This window comes from Barbus barbus (assembly GCF_936440315.1).
Source record: "Barbus barbus genome assembly, chromosome: 44".
Lineage (NCBI taxonomy): Eukaryota > Metazoa > Chordata > Actinopteri > Cypriniformes > Cyprinidae > Barbus > Barbus barbus.
The window spans coordinates 1,485,031-1,500,755 of NC_136722.1; the positions used below are offsets into that span (position 1 = coordinate 1,485,031).

Genomic DNA, 15,725 nt, shown 5'->3' on the forward strand with positions numbered 1-15,725 from the left:
TGCTGAAGCAAAAATGAAATGGCTGGAGGTGTTCTGGGTCTAGTGAGCTAATCGCTGTTGTTTATATTCCATATATCTGCAGGGAGAATAATTAATCTGGACACATGCATACACACACCTTTCCTTGCCTTTTACCCCTGTGGCTATGCTAAGACAGGTTAATGGGTGCGATGAGAGTTTGAGAAGCAAAATTTAACCACACTTTCCAACAAACATTAATCTGGAGTCACAGCTGTGGGGTTACCCTGAACACACAAACACGCACACTTACAATCTAAAGTTGCTGACACATCATTTAGCCAGCCGGCCCGGCTGATGGTTCCCCTTGAGAATGGGCAATGCACAGAAAGACAGTTTCTGCCTTGGGTTTCATTTGCTCTGAGTGTTAATGTAGGGGGGTTTATTTAGAAGACGGGCTTGTAGAATGACGTGCTTGCCGTGACAGATGTGACCTATGCCACTGGCCTGTAAAAAGCAACTAAACTTGTAAAAGACAACTAAACTGGACACAGTGAACAAGCTGCCTTCATCACGCAATCCTTGTCCTACTGTGTTGATACAGGTGCCCTCGTAAAGATGTTCAGATAACATCTCACTGATGAATGGCCTAGCTAGACACGAGTTAGCGATGATGATGCAGACTTTCGGCATGACTAAAGCTATTTAAGTACACACATAGGTTCATTGGAAAAATGTGCCTCTATCTATATATTTTTTTAAATTTATAAACACAATTCTCTGTAGTTTCCAACTGAAATGAACACCAGTGGCAATAAAACACTAACAACTTTTATTCCTTTTCACACAAATTATACTTACATGCGCAGGTTATCGATTAATAAAAACTGATTTGTATATGATTTGTTGCACAATACTATGTTATGAACTGAAAACACGTTTAACATAGTGCATGATTTGTAAACTAATACATTTTTATGTTTGCATGACATAATCAGCTTCTTATCTGAAGCGCATACAGAGTGCTTGGGTTCAAGTCCCGTGAAACACAAGTCACAATAAAAGAGCTCAAAGACAATAAAGTGGCATGGTTGCTTCAGAAAATATGTTTTTATCTTATGTTAATGTATACTTTATTTTCAAATGCAAGTATTTTATCGCTACTCACCGGACATTTGATTTCTGAGCTGATGTGAACCCAGATCCACATTCATCTATTTCATATAAAACTAAAGACTATTAAAGCCACTCTGAAAGTGCTGCGAGACATGCACAAACCAATGTAATATCATTTTGCATTAGCATGTTTTCTTAATGAACCTGGGTTGGATGCACAAGAAGAGTTCCTGTTTACCTGAAAAGAGAAAGACCTAAATCTGTTTCAAAAGATCAATAAAATCTGCAACAGTAATGTACATTTTGACTTTCATTCCTACAACTGGCATATGAAGCGTTCATTTTTCTATTAGTGGTGCATCTCATATTAAAGCCCGTTTTCACAAGGTAAATGCAACATGATCTCTCACCTGTAATTTCCTATTTATTCTCACAGTTACCTTTTGTTTTTTACTCAGAGGTGGAAACAGGCTTTCAAAGTCCCCTCCTTCTACACTGACTCTGAGCAAGGATAAATTACTTCTCCATCCTTCTATCCCACACCCACACCTTCCACCCCACTTGCGAAACATCAGCCTCTCTTCTCACTTGATGTGGCTCTGAAAATTGCAGAGCTGTTAACTAAAAACGCATGTCTCCTTCAACTCTAAGAAAGGCCATTTTGGGGATGCCACGGCAAGGCAGGATGACATGATAACTACACACTCCCCTGCTTTACAGATGGGATACGCAAGTTTCTAAAAATCATCTAAAAGTACCTTGTTAAGGATGGTGTAAGGGAACTCTGAGAGAAAGAACATGGTGTCTGTGAAACCGTAGCGGTCTGAAAGCCCCCTGAGGACAGCTCTTCGTTAGATATCCATGCTGTCCAGTGTGGGTTAGTGCTTGGGTCAGGCTTGATTGCATTCATAGATAGCTGCGGTGGAGAGATTCTCATCTCTTATCTTTCCTGTGTGTGTGTGTGTGTAGCTCCCAGGCTTTCTCGCCCTCTCTTCACCTCATCTTCTCTCACTCCCTTTCTTTGTCAACTTCACACTTTTTTCCTGAATAGATTCTTCTCTCCTTTTGTGTTCTCTGTTTATTCTCTCTTTCTCTTTTAGTCTTCACATTAGCTCTCTACTCTCGTTTTTTCCCTCCTCGATGCTTGTCTAAAATCTCCCCATTATTCTTTATATGCATTCCAAAAGAATAAATATTACATATTAAAGCTTGGGAACATTTCACTACTCTGCTACTCCATCTGTCTTTGTTTTGCATTACTGTATCCAAACTTTGAGGAACAATATCTATCTATCTATCTATCTATCTATCTATCTATCTATCTATCTATCTATCTATCTATCTATCTATCTATCTATCTATCTATCTATCTATCTATCTATCTATCTAATACACTAATGAGCTATATTTCTTGCCGAAAATATTGTTTATAGTGAATACTGCCATTTTTTTCATATTGCTGTTGCTGGCATTTTATAAAAGCAATAAGCCACTCAATACGCATGTTAAAGTGATTTAACCACATGTTAAGTGGTGTTCTTAAGGACAGAGCAGAGTAAAATCACTGTAACACATAGTCTCTCGTGGCTAATTGCTCTAAAAACATATATAAGCAGCTGAAGCTTAAGATGCCTGTTCTGAAATCAGTCTAGCATCTGAGAGCTCTATAAAACTCACAAAATACACTGTGTACCTTTAATTAGACATTCTGCTGTACTGCTGCTTCTAGCGATTCAGCCCACACGCTGCGGATGTGTGTGAAACCTGCTCTAATCCACAGTTTACCTCTCCAAATGTAGCAGCAGCAGCTTGAGTATAATCTCATTTTAAATGGTGTGACATTCTTATAATCATCCCACATTTGAATACACATTTACACACACCTGTTTCAACACCTGTGTGTAATCATTACTTTTACTTGTATGTCATAAACATGCAGATCAGACAGTGTTGACAAGGCTTTCAAATCAGTTTCCCTTTCTTTATTCACAATCCGTCACTTTTCCTATTGCTTTTCACATTTTTTCTCGCTGTCCTTCTCTGTCTTTAATTAATAAAGCTGATGTACGCTCTCCAGAGTTTGTGTAGTCACAGCAAATTCCCATGTCCTGGACTGCAAACAACAGTTTTTGTCGTTCACACAGGATCTCGTGGCCCACCCATGCTGATAAACTAAGAGGGTTTTCTGGAGGAACACACCCAGCGCGGGGGCACCCATCCTGGCCGAGAGCGTCTGCTCGACCCCTTGAGTCGATATGTTTCAGACGTCTTTGCTCTCTCCAGAGGAACCTTATTTCCAATCAGACACATCAAGAAGATGAGTTTAAGAAAACCAGCACTGAGATAATGGAATACTGTGGGAGACTTATTGATGTTATTGATGAGCCAAAGTGTGTGGAGGTGCAACAGGGGGGATGGGAACCCAGAGGAACATCTATTGCTTCGGGGTTGCTCTTTTATAACTCAGGAGTTCTTAATTGCGTTCTGTGAAATATCAACTTTGTCTCGGATTTTTCTCCTGAAAGTATAATAAATAATAAAACAATATAAATTAAATATGTTAATATATGAATAGTTCATTTGCAAAAACAGATAACTCCATTTTTTTAAATTTTCAATAATCATGTTTTTCATTATGCATTCCAATTAATCTCAATCAAACTAGAATTGGGTTATTTTGATTAGGTAAAAAATAACAATACAGCTAACTAACACAATAAAACTCAATAAAAACACATAACATAATAAAAAAACATGATTTAAAAAAATAAAATGAAGTTATCTGTTTTGCAATAAACTCTTCATATGAATAAATTAATAAATATAATTTATTATATACACTAACATTCAAAGGTTTGGGGTCAGTTTTTTCTTTTTTATAATTTATTCAGCAGTGATGCATAAAATTAATAATAATAAAAAATAATTGTCAGTAAAGACTTGTTACAAAATATTTCTATTTAAAATGTTTTCATTAACTCTCTACGCATCAAAGAATCCTGAATATTCTGTTTCCAGGACAACTGTTTTCAACATTGATAATAATCAGAAATGTTTCTTGAGCAGCAAATCAGCATATTATAAGGATTTCTGAAGGATCGTGTGACACTGAAGAAATAAAATAAAATAAACTCCCTGGATCATCCATCTCATCCTGAGGTCACACTCGGGGTAGCCCAGGGTCAGTATTTGTGTGCTGCACCTGTCCGAGGTTACACAAACACGCTTTCTCTCTCACTTTCTCTGAGTCTATAGCCCTACCTCAAACACAGGAAACAGATCTGAACAACAGGAAATTTCTGCTTATTGCCCTGACATCTCCAGATAAGACCAACAGTCCCTCAGTGTGTCTCTGTAGGCCAGACAATGCCAGAACGAGAGACCCTGAAGGTCTACAAGTCAACTGATCTTTTCTCCTCCAGCAGCTCTCCCACTGGGACTGACAAAGAGAAAACAGAAAGATGGTCGTTGTGCTCTCCTACAGTAAATTCCTACCTTGCACGCATACTTCTTATTATAAAACGATAGTTATGGCTCTAAAATCTACTTTGGGGCTGTTGTAGCTTATACCCAATCATTTTCTTTTTCTTTCTACTCACCTGTTTTGAAGATCTCGTAGCGGATGGAGAAGCCAGCTCCATGAGTCTCGTAGTCAGACACAAACTTGATGAAGAGCTGGTTCCCAGAGGACACCACAGGAGAGGGAGCGATCTTCCCACAATACTTCCCGACCAGCTGGCCGCTCTCATCCACTCCATCTCTCACTTCCACATAGTCATATCTGCACAGAGAGAGAAACACAATGATCAGTTCAAATAAACATAAACACTGTGCACTTTTTGTACAGTTTATAGAAGGTCGGTTCATTCAGTTTGTTTCTATGAAAAGGTTATGTTATTACTTGCATTTTAAATATTATAAATATTTTTGCTTAAAAAAACGCATTTTTGAAAACAGTCACTAGGTAGTGAATGTCTGCGTGTGTTAAAAGTATAAGTTTTTTTCCTTTTTATAATTTTGTCAATCACACAAACATCAACATCTTAGCTACTAACAACACATGCATCTTCAGATGTGTAAAAAGTACTCAAACACTTTGTGTTGTTTCTGAAGTGGTTCTGTCCTCTTGCATTATATGGACTAAACATTTTTGCTTGTGTTCATCTGAAGAAAGAAAGGGACATCTGGGACGACATGAGAATCTTAATTTTTGGGTGAACTATCACTTTTAATAACAATGTGATGCAGAGGTTAGAAACAGACAGAATGCAAGAATAGGTTGAATTAATGAGGAGAGTCATAGAATTAAAACATACAATATTAACGTTTTGAAAGCCCACTTTTTTGTGTTGTCTACGTCACTGTCTAAAAGGATAATTAATTTTTTAATTGTTTAATGAGCATTTTCTGGGGGGCATTTTCTCAGCAAATATTGCAACATAATTATTTGTGACTAATTATATGAATTAATTAGCAAATCATGTAATTATTAAGATAAAAAAAAACATTAATTGAGAGTCTTATCCAGTACCTGGTAAGAACATCACTAAACATGAATTACAATTAAGTAAACATAATGTTCATTTAAACACTTTTTTGAAGATTTGTAACATTTAAGAAAAAAAATAATAATTCCCACAAAAATATTAATTATATTAAACATTTTATCACTGATTTTATTTGCACTCAGTCTTGTGCATTCAGCCATATATATATAGAATAGAATAATGAATAAACTTTTTGGGGGGGGAAAACGAAACTTTGCTACCTCAACACGCTTCCTCAGATTTGATGGTGAACTTTTGAACCCAAACATTTACCTGATGAAAGTCAAAACTGAAGAAGAACTGTGTGTGTGTGTGTGTGTGTGTGCTTAATGCGTGAAAACAATGATCATTGGTTGTCACGTCAAGCATGCACGTTTGAGCTTCCGTTTACCATGTTTAATGTGCATAAGATAAAATAAATATTTAATGAACTGTTTAAGTTGAAATTAAATTGTAAGGAGCAAAAAGTACAGTTTTTTCTTCAGAAATGTAATCAAGTAAAAGCACAAGTATTCAGTTTAAATTGTACTTGAATAAAGTAAAAATCACCCAAAAGAATACTTAAGTACAGTAATCAAGTAAAATTACTCAGGTATTTTACACCTCTGTATATCTGGCTCATGAATATTAACGAGATGATGCAAAATTCACATAATACTAGCACAGTGACACTTACAATACTCTACATCCACAAAAGTGCCCGGTTTTTTTCTTCCTCTGCACTCTAAAGATGAGTAATGCATCATGATGTGTGCATGTCATAGAGCTAATAAGGGGCAGACAAACTGCTGCATATGAATGACAGAAGATGGTGATACCCTTTACATGTCGGTTTGACAGTATGTGAGTGGAACAACAGTTATAGTGTGAGAAGAAGCAGGTGTCGCCTCCACACACACACAAACACATGCACGCTCCAGTTCTCCTCAAAATAGAATTTCAACCCTAAAGCTATTGGCTTGTGCCGCCACATAATTGAGTCGGCGACAGTTTGGAAGACTGTTGCACAAATGGCAGCACGTGCACACACAAAAACCCACGTGCACACACACATACATGCGCTAATATTGTGTCTGTAATACAAGACGAGAGTGGGTGGGTGGTCCTGCCTCAGCTAGCGAGATGGGATGAAAAACTAAAGCTGATGTGAATTCTCCACTGTTTTAAGTCTGTTTGGACAATACGCTCCACATACTGATATGCTGAATTTCAACTGGGGGTAGGCTCAGCGTGGAATATGATTGACAGCAGGGTCTTGTTTCCATGGCGTTTAATCACCCCTGACACTTTTAACTGCGGGAACGATGGGAGGAAAGGAGAGCAAAGCATCATGGGGAGTAGAACGTTCTATTTCTTTTCAAAGAATCACAGTTTGGCTTCTCCAAGCTTATTAGGGATACACAACTAAAATCTTGCTTGTGCATAATATCATTTCATTATTCTGAGAGGAGTATTGCAATACTGATATACAAACTGTATATATACATTATTAATCTACACATTAGCCTAGATATGCAATAGAAGACCTCCCAGCTCAAGAAAATGGTCTATACCACCTGCCACACATTATTGGCGGAAATGTGTGAAAATTTAACGAAGGTATCGTAGACAGCAGAATGTGTGTCTGTGTGTCCAGGGTTTTTTAGGAGGCGTAAAAATCGGGGTACGTCTCATACTGTGCATTTTATATCACTCATGCAGTGATATAAAGGTTGTTTTGTTTCACACCGTTGGGGGTGGCATGATACCGTATGTGTGCGAATGGAAGGGACGGAATATGAGAAGCGCGCCGCTCTCTGAAATTGGGTCCCCTGAGGGGGCGGTAATGTAGAGATGACTTCACCCATGTCTCTCCGCTTGGCTGGCCTGATGAAAGAGGCCTAGAACTCCATCAGTCACAGCAGAAGAGAGTGCCACTGCCTTAACGCTACATATAGACTGAAAACGCATTTAAACTGACAGGTAAAGAAAGTCCAAACACTCTGCATAAACGCCACACAACTTACTCGACTGTCATGTAAATATTTGAATGATGAAATCATGTGTGATTATTAAAAAATAGGAAAAATAGAGGACCCTTGTAGACCCTTATGACTGTATGTGTATGCTATTAAGTAAAGAAAAAGCAGATATTTTAACCTTATGGAATAGGTAAGGTTAGTTCATGTTTATTGTTTGATTTTTAAAGTATTTTGCCTTTTTTAATTTGTCAGTGACCCAAATATCAACATAATACAAATAAAACCATGTGCAAGCACATAAACAGAACCTCTACTCTTTTCAGACAGCCTTTGCTGCTCACACGACGTTAGCAGAGCTATGACCTCACTCTATTTGGCTTGGGTCTACTGTTTTGTGTTTGGTGCCATTTTTTTGCACGCCGTTCTGTTTTTCATTCCCTGCCCTCTTCCTCTTAAGGCCAGCTGTGGAAACAGCGCTCCTGCACCCACACAAACAAGCTCTGTTCTCCTCTTCTCCTTTATCAGTCTGAGCAGGAGACCTCAGTCTACCTTCAGCCCCATCATGGTACATTTACGCAGGAATCCAGCCAATGCACTTACACTTTTACTCACTGCCTTTACGGCACAGTGGCCATAAAAAGCAGTCATTAACTCTCCCTAAGAGTTTTTTTGTTTTCTGTCATCATTCTGGCTTGCCTAGTATTCTGGTGAGCTTGACTTACTTAAGTTAGGTCAAAGGATGCTGTGAGAGACTATTTTGTCAAGATAAGAGGGGAAGATGAAGAGAAGAAACGCTTAGCGTGATGGTTATGCTGATCCATGGTTATGACCCTTGTATTCAAGTCTAAACATGTTCTTGGAGCAACATCCTTTGTCCTCAAATAAACACAGACTTACCCGATCACTAAAACCCAGAAGGAAATCATTGCTTGGTGAGAATCTTATTCAAGGCCCCAGTCTTAACTCTAAAACAAGAATCTGATTGGTTGATAGGATGGTTGTTCTTGACATAGACATTCCTTTCTGGTGCCAACAAAAAAATTGATATTTAGGCCTCAGATTATGCATTTCATCCCATTTGTGATAGGCTTCATTACACTCTCTTCGCAGCCATAATAAGAAGTTGTGGCCTTTTGCTGAGACTACACTAATCCACATGGTAACACTTTAGAATAGGGAACACTTATTAACTATTAACTACGACTTTTCCTTCAATAAATTCCTAATTTGCTGCTTATTAATAGTTAGTAAGGTAGTTTTTAAGTTTAGGTATTGGGCAGGATTAGGGATGTAGAATAAGTTCATAACTAATATTCTAATAATATGCATGCTAATAAGCAACTAGTTAAGAGACCCTAAAATAAAGTGTTACCATCCACATTACCAAACAGTCAATATATGAAATTACGTTACCAAAGCATGCACTTAAAAGTATAAGGTAGGGCTGTCAAATTGGCCGAAAAACTAAATTAAAATTTTGCATTATATTCAAATTTAAAAGGCATAATTTCTGTTAGGGGGAAAAAAGCTTTTGGCTTCTCTCCTGAGGCCACAATAGAGCGCATCGAGCAAAACATTACCGTACTAATGCACGTTTCTTCAAAGCAATAAAAAACGTGAAAAAAAGTGCATAATGTTTAAAATAATGTCTATAAACCATATATAATTAATTACGTTGCTTAAACAATTAGAAACAACAAGCATCATGTAAGTATGTATAGTTTAATACCGAAAAGCAATCACAAAGAGTAGCCTACTTTTTTCATTGAAAAACATGAGATGCAGAAAAACCGCCATAAAGTCTTGAGACATGTTTTTTAAAAGTTGAACTTAAATGAATTTTAATTTATGGCTTTCTAAACATGCCACTCTTTTGTGTCCAGATGTGAGTGCAACGGTGAAAGATGTCCCTATAGAAAATGTGATAATGATGTGTTCTGTGTGAACGACTTGCTTTCAGTTTTGACGTAAACAACATAATCTCCGCATTGATGTTCTCTTTTTCTGCTAACGTTATATTTTGAATGAGTAGTGCCACATCCAGTGGGTTCGCCTGGATAGACTAAAAAAAGCATTAAAATGCAATGACACCAACATCGTCATCGCATCTTGTGTGCCACATATAAGGCTGTCTGATTTAAAATTCGAATGAAGCATTTTTGCATTCGAATGTGGATTTTTATTTTAAATTCAACGAATATTCGAAATTCTTTTACAGCCCTAGTGTAAGGTGACATTGAGGACAGGACCTTTGTTTAGGATAGGTTAGGACTGAGATTAAAACTTTCTTTTTGATTTTAGACCTGGATTATTGCTACACTCTAAAAAAATGCTTGGTTAAATATAAAAAAAATATTAAAAATATGGACAAACCCAGCAATTGGATTGTTTTGACCCAGCAGTTGGGTTAAATGTTTAACCCAACCTTCTGGGTAGTAACCCAACCACTAGGTCAAAACAACCCAACTGCTGGGTTTGTCCATATTTTACCCAGCACTGGATTGTATTTAACCCAGCATTTATTTAGAGTGTAGGGTAAGGTTTTATCTATATTTGTTTGATAGGGATGTTAGTCCAGTTTCAACAAGTATACTGCTTCAGCAACATCCCGTACTTGAGTAAAACACATCACTATTAAAGACAGATGTGAGATCACATTGCTGTAAAATCTTAACCAAATTCACACTTTTAAAAAAGGGAGTGCACTTTGTTGTAAATCAGAGATTGGTCCGAATACAGCTTGGGAAGATGCTTTGGTGCGGTAATGTGTGAAGATCTTGACAGTAGCATCCGAGCTCAAGATGGAGAGCATCAGTCTTGTTCAGATCTGTCTGTTCTGCTCTCTCCTTCCTCTTTCAGCTGGTAATTTCTCCCTGCACTTATGGCTTGCAGATTTTCTTACAGATTTTCTCTCTACTTTAAATCCCACCTAGGTAAACCCAAGCGTGACCAGACCTTTGAAAAATTGATGCAAGCGTTATCCAGCCATAGATTTGGGAGTTTAAGAAGTCATTTCCTCCTCAGTGGTGCCGTGAGAATCAAAGGTGTGTTATCGGATTTCAGCAGTCTGTCACAGAATCACAGCGGAGGTAACATTATACTGTACTACAAGCTTTCCTCAAGACATCCTTTTCGCTGAGGCTTTGAAAAACAGCAGGCTTCTCCTGCCTGCACATAAAGTCTTAGCACCTTCGGAAATCTTGTTTATGCCATTTTTTAGTCAGGCGCGGCACTTGTTCCCTAACACAGATGGACCTTGTAAAGCTGGAGTGGGAGGTATTAGAATAAGATGCAGATGGAACTGCAGTAGTCGCCTTAAGGCCAGTGCTGCTCACGAAAAAAAATGTCTTTAAGCATTCTAGCCACATTCTCAATTCTGTTTTTAAAGACTACTCGGCACAGGCTGCGAACAGTTTCATACCATTCCACAAGCTCAGAGGATCCTGACTGCCAACTTGGCCCTGCTAATCATCTGCATGGCATTATGGGATTGTCTGCAGAGGCCATTTTGCATTCGGAGAAAGATATTTTCCCAGAGAGGTCTGTGTAGAACAGTATTTGCTAATCTATTTCTTTGGGAACTTGCGGGGGTCTGAAACTGCGAAATGGAATTTGCCGTTAACAGATCAAGAAAAAACAGCAGGGACCGATTTTAAAATGGAGTTTGGACCCTGAAGCCAAGAAGAGAGCTGTAAAGCATTCACATCAAGTATACAGTCACAATTTCTCAGACCAGACACCTCTCCACCTGCCCCAGGTCTTAAACCACCTCCTCGCTCCTCCTTCTGCCGGCTTCATTTTACGACCCCAGAAGAGACAGCGGACAGATTGTTTTTAATGCATTCCCCTCCTCTCTCTGTCTATCTTTGCCCTCTTCAACTGTTCAAAATCTTTTGGCCTATACCACTGGACTGTTCTTAAGGATTGTGAACCTTCATGAAGTCTCTGAGGCCCCTTCACACACACACACACACTTTCAGCCAAAATAGTGGTGAAAATTGCCTACCAATCCAAAGGGGAAATTAAAACAAAAAGGATGAATCTAATACTCAGAGACCTTCGCTTCGCTGCCTTGCAATGTTAACAGACAAGCCTTTCCGCAGGGATAGTAATGGCTACGCAATCCAGAATGGTCAGATGGGAAAGGTAGCTCTTATTTGCACGCCTGGGGTTAAAAACAATCAACCACAACAATTTATCACAGACTCAGGGTTTTATAGTGTCTCTTACTACCCAGAACACCCTGTTACCTATACCCCCAGTAAGCATTCACAGAAATAAAATATGACCAAGATGACGCCAATCTCCGGCGTGGTCTACAATAGAGCAGAAAACTTTATCCATCTCCATAGGGAAAGATTAGGTTCGACGTGCCCTTTTCAAAACAGTCACATCCTTTGAGATGGAGATGGCTGAGATGATATACAAGTCATCGTTGTCTTCAAGAAAGTGTAAACAAAGCTGTAAGCTGTTGAGGGACTCTGTCCCAAACATCATGTTCTAAAAAACACTAACAAACTGTCACAAAGACGCCCATGCCGAACAAGGTTAACATTTCCACGAAGGAGGCTGCATTTTTTTCTATTTTAACACCTCAAGCCTTTAGGGGAAAGGGTAGCAGCTCGCTCACCATAACTGTCTACCGTTCTCCATAGTATGTGACAAGAGTTAACCAAGCCTACTGTAATGGGCTCCTGCAGCCGCTAGCTGCGTTTGGAACGATAATAACCTCACTTCTGCCACTCAAAATGTTGGTGAGACAGACAGAAAAAGGAGCTGGCGTTGGGACCAGAGTCCGTTACAACAGTACCCAGAATGAAAACTCTCCCTGATGGAGTTATTAGCTTACATGCGACTGTTGCAGCGTGTAGAGGGAGGGACCATGACTTGAGGCTATGGCTAAGAAGTTAGCCCTGAGTTTTATGACAACTGACTAATGGATTAGTGGTGCTATTGTTTATTTTTTAATATCTTTTGACTGGTTCAAACAGGATTTGTTGAGAAGGACATTCTTTTTGTTTTAAAAGAGTACAGTACAGTTTATTGAAAAAAAAAAAGAGAAATTAAATTTGGGTGGGAAAGTACCTTTACTCTCCTCAGAAGACTACGGAGAGTAGTCCGGACTGCTGAGCGAATCATTGGTACAACCCTCCCCACTCTCCAATAACTGTACTCATCCAGAGTGAGCAAAAGGGCTGGTAAAATCACTCTGGACCCCTCACACCCAGCACACTCCCTCTTTGAACTGTTACCGTCTGGTCGATGCTACAGAGCTCTGAGCAGCAGAACGACCAGACACAGGAACAGTTTCTTCCCTCAGGCAATCCTTATCATGAACACTTGACAATAAACACACAACTCTATTATTTATTCACCACACTTGCTTACTTTTTTATTTATCTAATTTTTTTTATTTCAAATTTGCACATATCAGACCTGTACACACATACTTGTCTATATTATATATTGTGTTTCTGCTGTTTTGTACATTGCCTATTTGGAAATTTGTATTATTCTTTATTATCTGTCCTGTCCTGTTGCTGTCTCTCTGTTGCACTGTGGAGCTTCTGTCACTACGACAAATTCCTCGTATGTGTAAACATACCTGGCCAATAAAGCTCATTCTGATTCTGATTTACATAATGCACGTGTGCTGTTGACCACCTGAACTGTTCCCAAATTTTTGTCAACATCAGAATTAAAAGATAATAAAAAAACAGGTGCAAATAATATCTGATGTTCCCCAGAGACAGATGTGTCTATCCAAACAACCACCCTTCATCCTTCATCCCTAAACCCAAGTGATTAGAGAAGCACCATTTAATAATGGGTGGCACAGAGTGCATGTGGTGTAGGGCTGGCAAAGGGTGTGGATGTGTCAAACGGTTCAATACTTTTCAATTCCGTGAGAGTAAATTACTCCAACCCAGCCCCAGTGGCCACAATTACAGAGAGGTCTTATGCATCATGCTTAATGTTTTTGAGACATATTTTTAGATGATAATCAATTTTGAATGGGTGCAGTGCAGGAGACCACACCGCACCCTTTCATAAACGGCAATTATGATTAACATTGATGGATTTAGCGTGTCCGCTTTAATTAGCACTGCTAATTAGGCTGCTCGGAGAGACACAGATTCCCAACAATCATATTAATGAATTCCAGTATTTTGAGGGAATTATTGCGCATTGCACTACTAGCAGTTTACACTACACTACATCACTACAGTCTTTAATTATAGACAAATAACCAGATAAAAGCGGTAGCAGTAAAGGCTGAGAACGTATACCATATGTACCACAAGATACAAGATTGCTCTTGCAATTTCCACTCTGTGTGCAATCACATTTGACCACCGTTAGCAAGCTTTCCATTTTTTGTTTACACCTCTGAGACAAGCATTTGTTCTTTCTCTTAACCAAATCCAAACTTGTTGGACATTCATTTTTGCCAGGGAAAAGTAGAGTGGGCCACAAGACAAAGAGGGCACTGTGCTACCACTACATTATTAATTCTCCTCTACAACAGTGCACGTCAGCAAACAATTATGCTTCCCCTCATTCCATCATCTGTCATTATCCATTAAAGCAATTTTGCTGGAAAACAGAAAGCTTTATGGGTTAGAATGCGAAGAAACACAGAAGGCATATTAGACCATAAAATGCCCTAATTTAGAATCTAACATCCTGTTCTTGTTGGAGGAAGGAGCAAGAGCAATTCATTAGAGTTCTGCCCAGGGGGCAAAATGGCTAATATGCATTTACTGATTAAGTGAAACACATACACTAAGCGAGCTACAAGAACAGAGCTCGGTCAGGCTACATCAGAGTGCCACACTTCTTCACTGATGTACAATTCCCAAATGATCCAATATAAACACAGCTGAAGGAGCTTGAGGAAGTTTTGTCTTCAACCAGTAGGGCAGGATGGATATCTGTGTATCATCCACTAACAGGATAGGATGAGAAACTGCACTAAATTGGCATAACTTTACCTCAGAAATTTAACCTGAGTGTAGCAATGACATGGTGGAGAAAAAAAGCAATCACGCTAACAATAAACCTACTGCAGTTTAGGAAAAATAAGTTATTAACTTTGCTAGAGCTAAACGATGCTGAAATTTAACTGTGGAATTTTACAAAATGTATAACCATACAGCTAAGGCAGTACCTAAATTGTGGGTTAGGTCGCCACTTAATGTGGTGTTAATGTCAAATGTTTCGAGAACCAGTGCTATTTGATATAGCACATTTACATAGGATTCAGCTAAAAATTCAATTTAAATAATATATAGTCAGTGTTGTTGTACATCGGAGAGAAAGAGTTAACAAAAATCCAATTTAGTACAAGAACAGGACAATGGAAAAATAAATTGCACTATATGGTGTGCAAGGGACACAGGTCTTCATTCGGTTTCTGTCAGGAGCCCATTTCACTCGCCATTACTAAGAGAATAGCCACCATTTGTCCCACCTTGACATCTGATAGGGGGTATTATTACTGAGCCAGAGTGGCCCCAGCTCTCTGGAGATGGGTCCATGGTTAAGAAGATGAAAAGTCAAGCTATAGAAAAGGATGTGGATTGAGTTTGAGGGAGGGAGGTGGCTGGAGGGGGTCAGGGCCAGATGTGCATTCTCCATCTCCATTAAAAAATCCCCCCCCCCCCAAAAAAAATAAAATAAAAAATTCACCCAGTCAACCAGTGTCTCCCACCTTTGGACTGCCGCTGATTCTGCAGTGGTAGAAGGTGAAGTGAGCCTCCTCTAATGAGGACTAAATTCATTCCTATTATCTGCAGAGAGAATCGGGGTCAGCTTTAAGGTAATACCTTTTGCTATGCTAATTACAATACTAATTATTTGGAGATATATTGCAAGATCCCGCAGGCTAAAATGTCTGACCTATGTCACTAATCCAACAGCAAAAAAGAAAAAGAACAGACAATTATTATAGATGTATATCTAAGTGCATTATTCAATTATATAACCCACAAATCCAATTTGGCATAGCTGTAAATTTATGACAAGGATATGACCTAGTGACTTTCAGAGTAGGGTTAAAAGTCTTTCAGAGTAGGACACAAAGGACGACTGTGCATGTACCGTATGAGACAATGAGCTTGTGTAAAGGAAACAACCATTA

The 15,725-nt window shown here is 38.8% G+C and overlaps 1 protein-coding gene across 5 annotated transcripts in view; it reads right to left on the reverse strand.

The window, feature by feature from the left end:
* LOC306863494 (neuropilin-1a) overlaps positions 1 to 15,725 on the reverse strand; it is a 65,533-nt gene that overhangs the window by 38,991 nt on the left and 10,817 nt on the right. For all 5 annotated transcript variants that reach the window (XM_079406854.1, XM_079406852.1, XM_079406855.1 and 2 more), the window contains one exon: positions 4,674 to 4,855. In XM_079406854.1, coding sequence (XP_079262980.1) covers positions 4,674 to 4,855 — 182 coding nt within the window. The remainder of the gene's footprint in view (positions 1 to 4,673; positions 4,856 to 15,725) is intronic.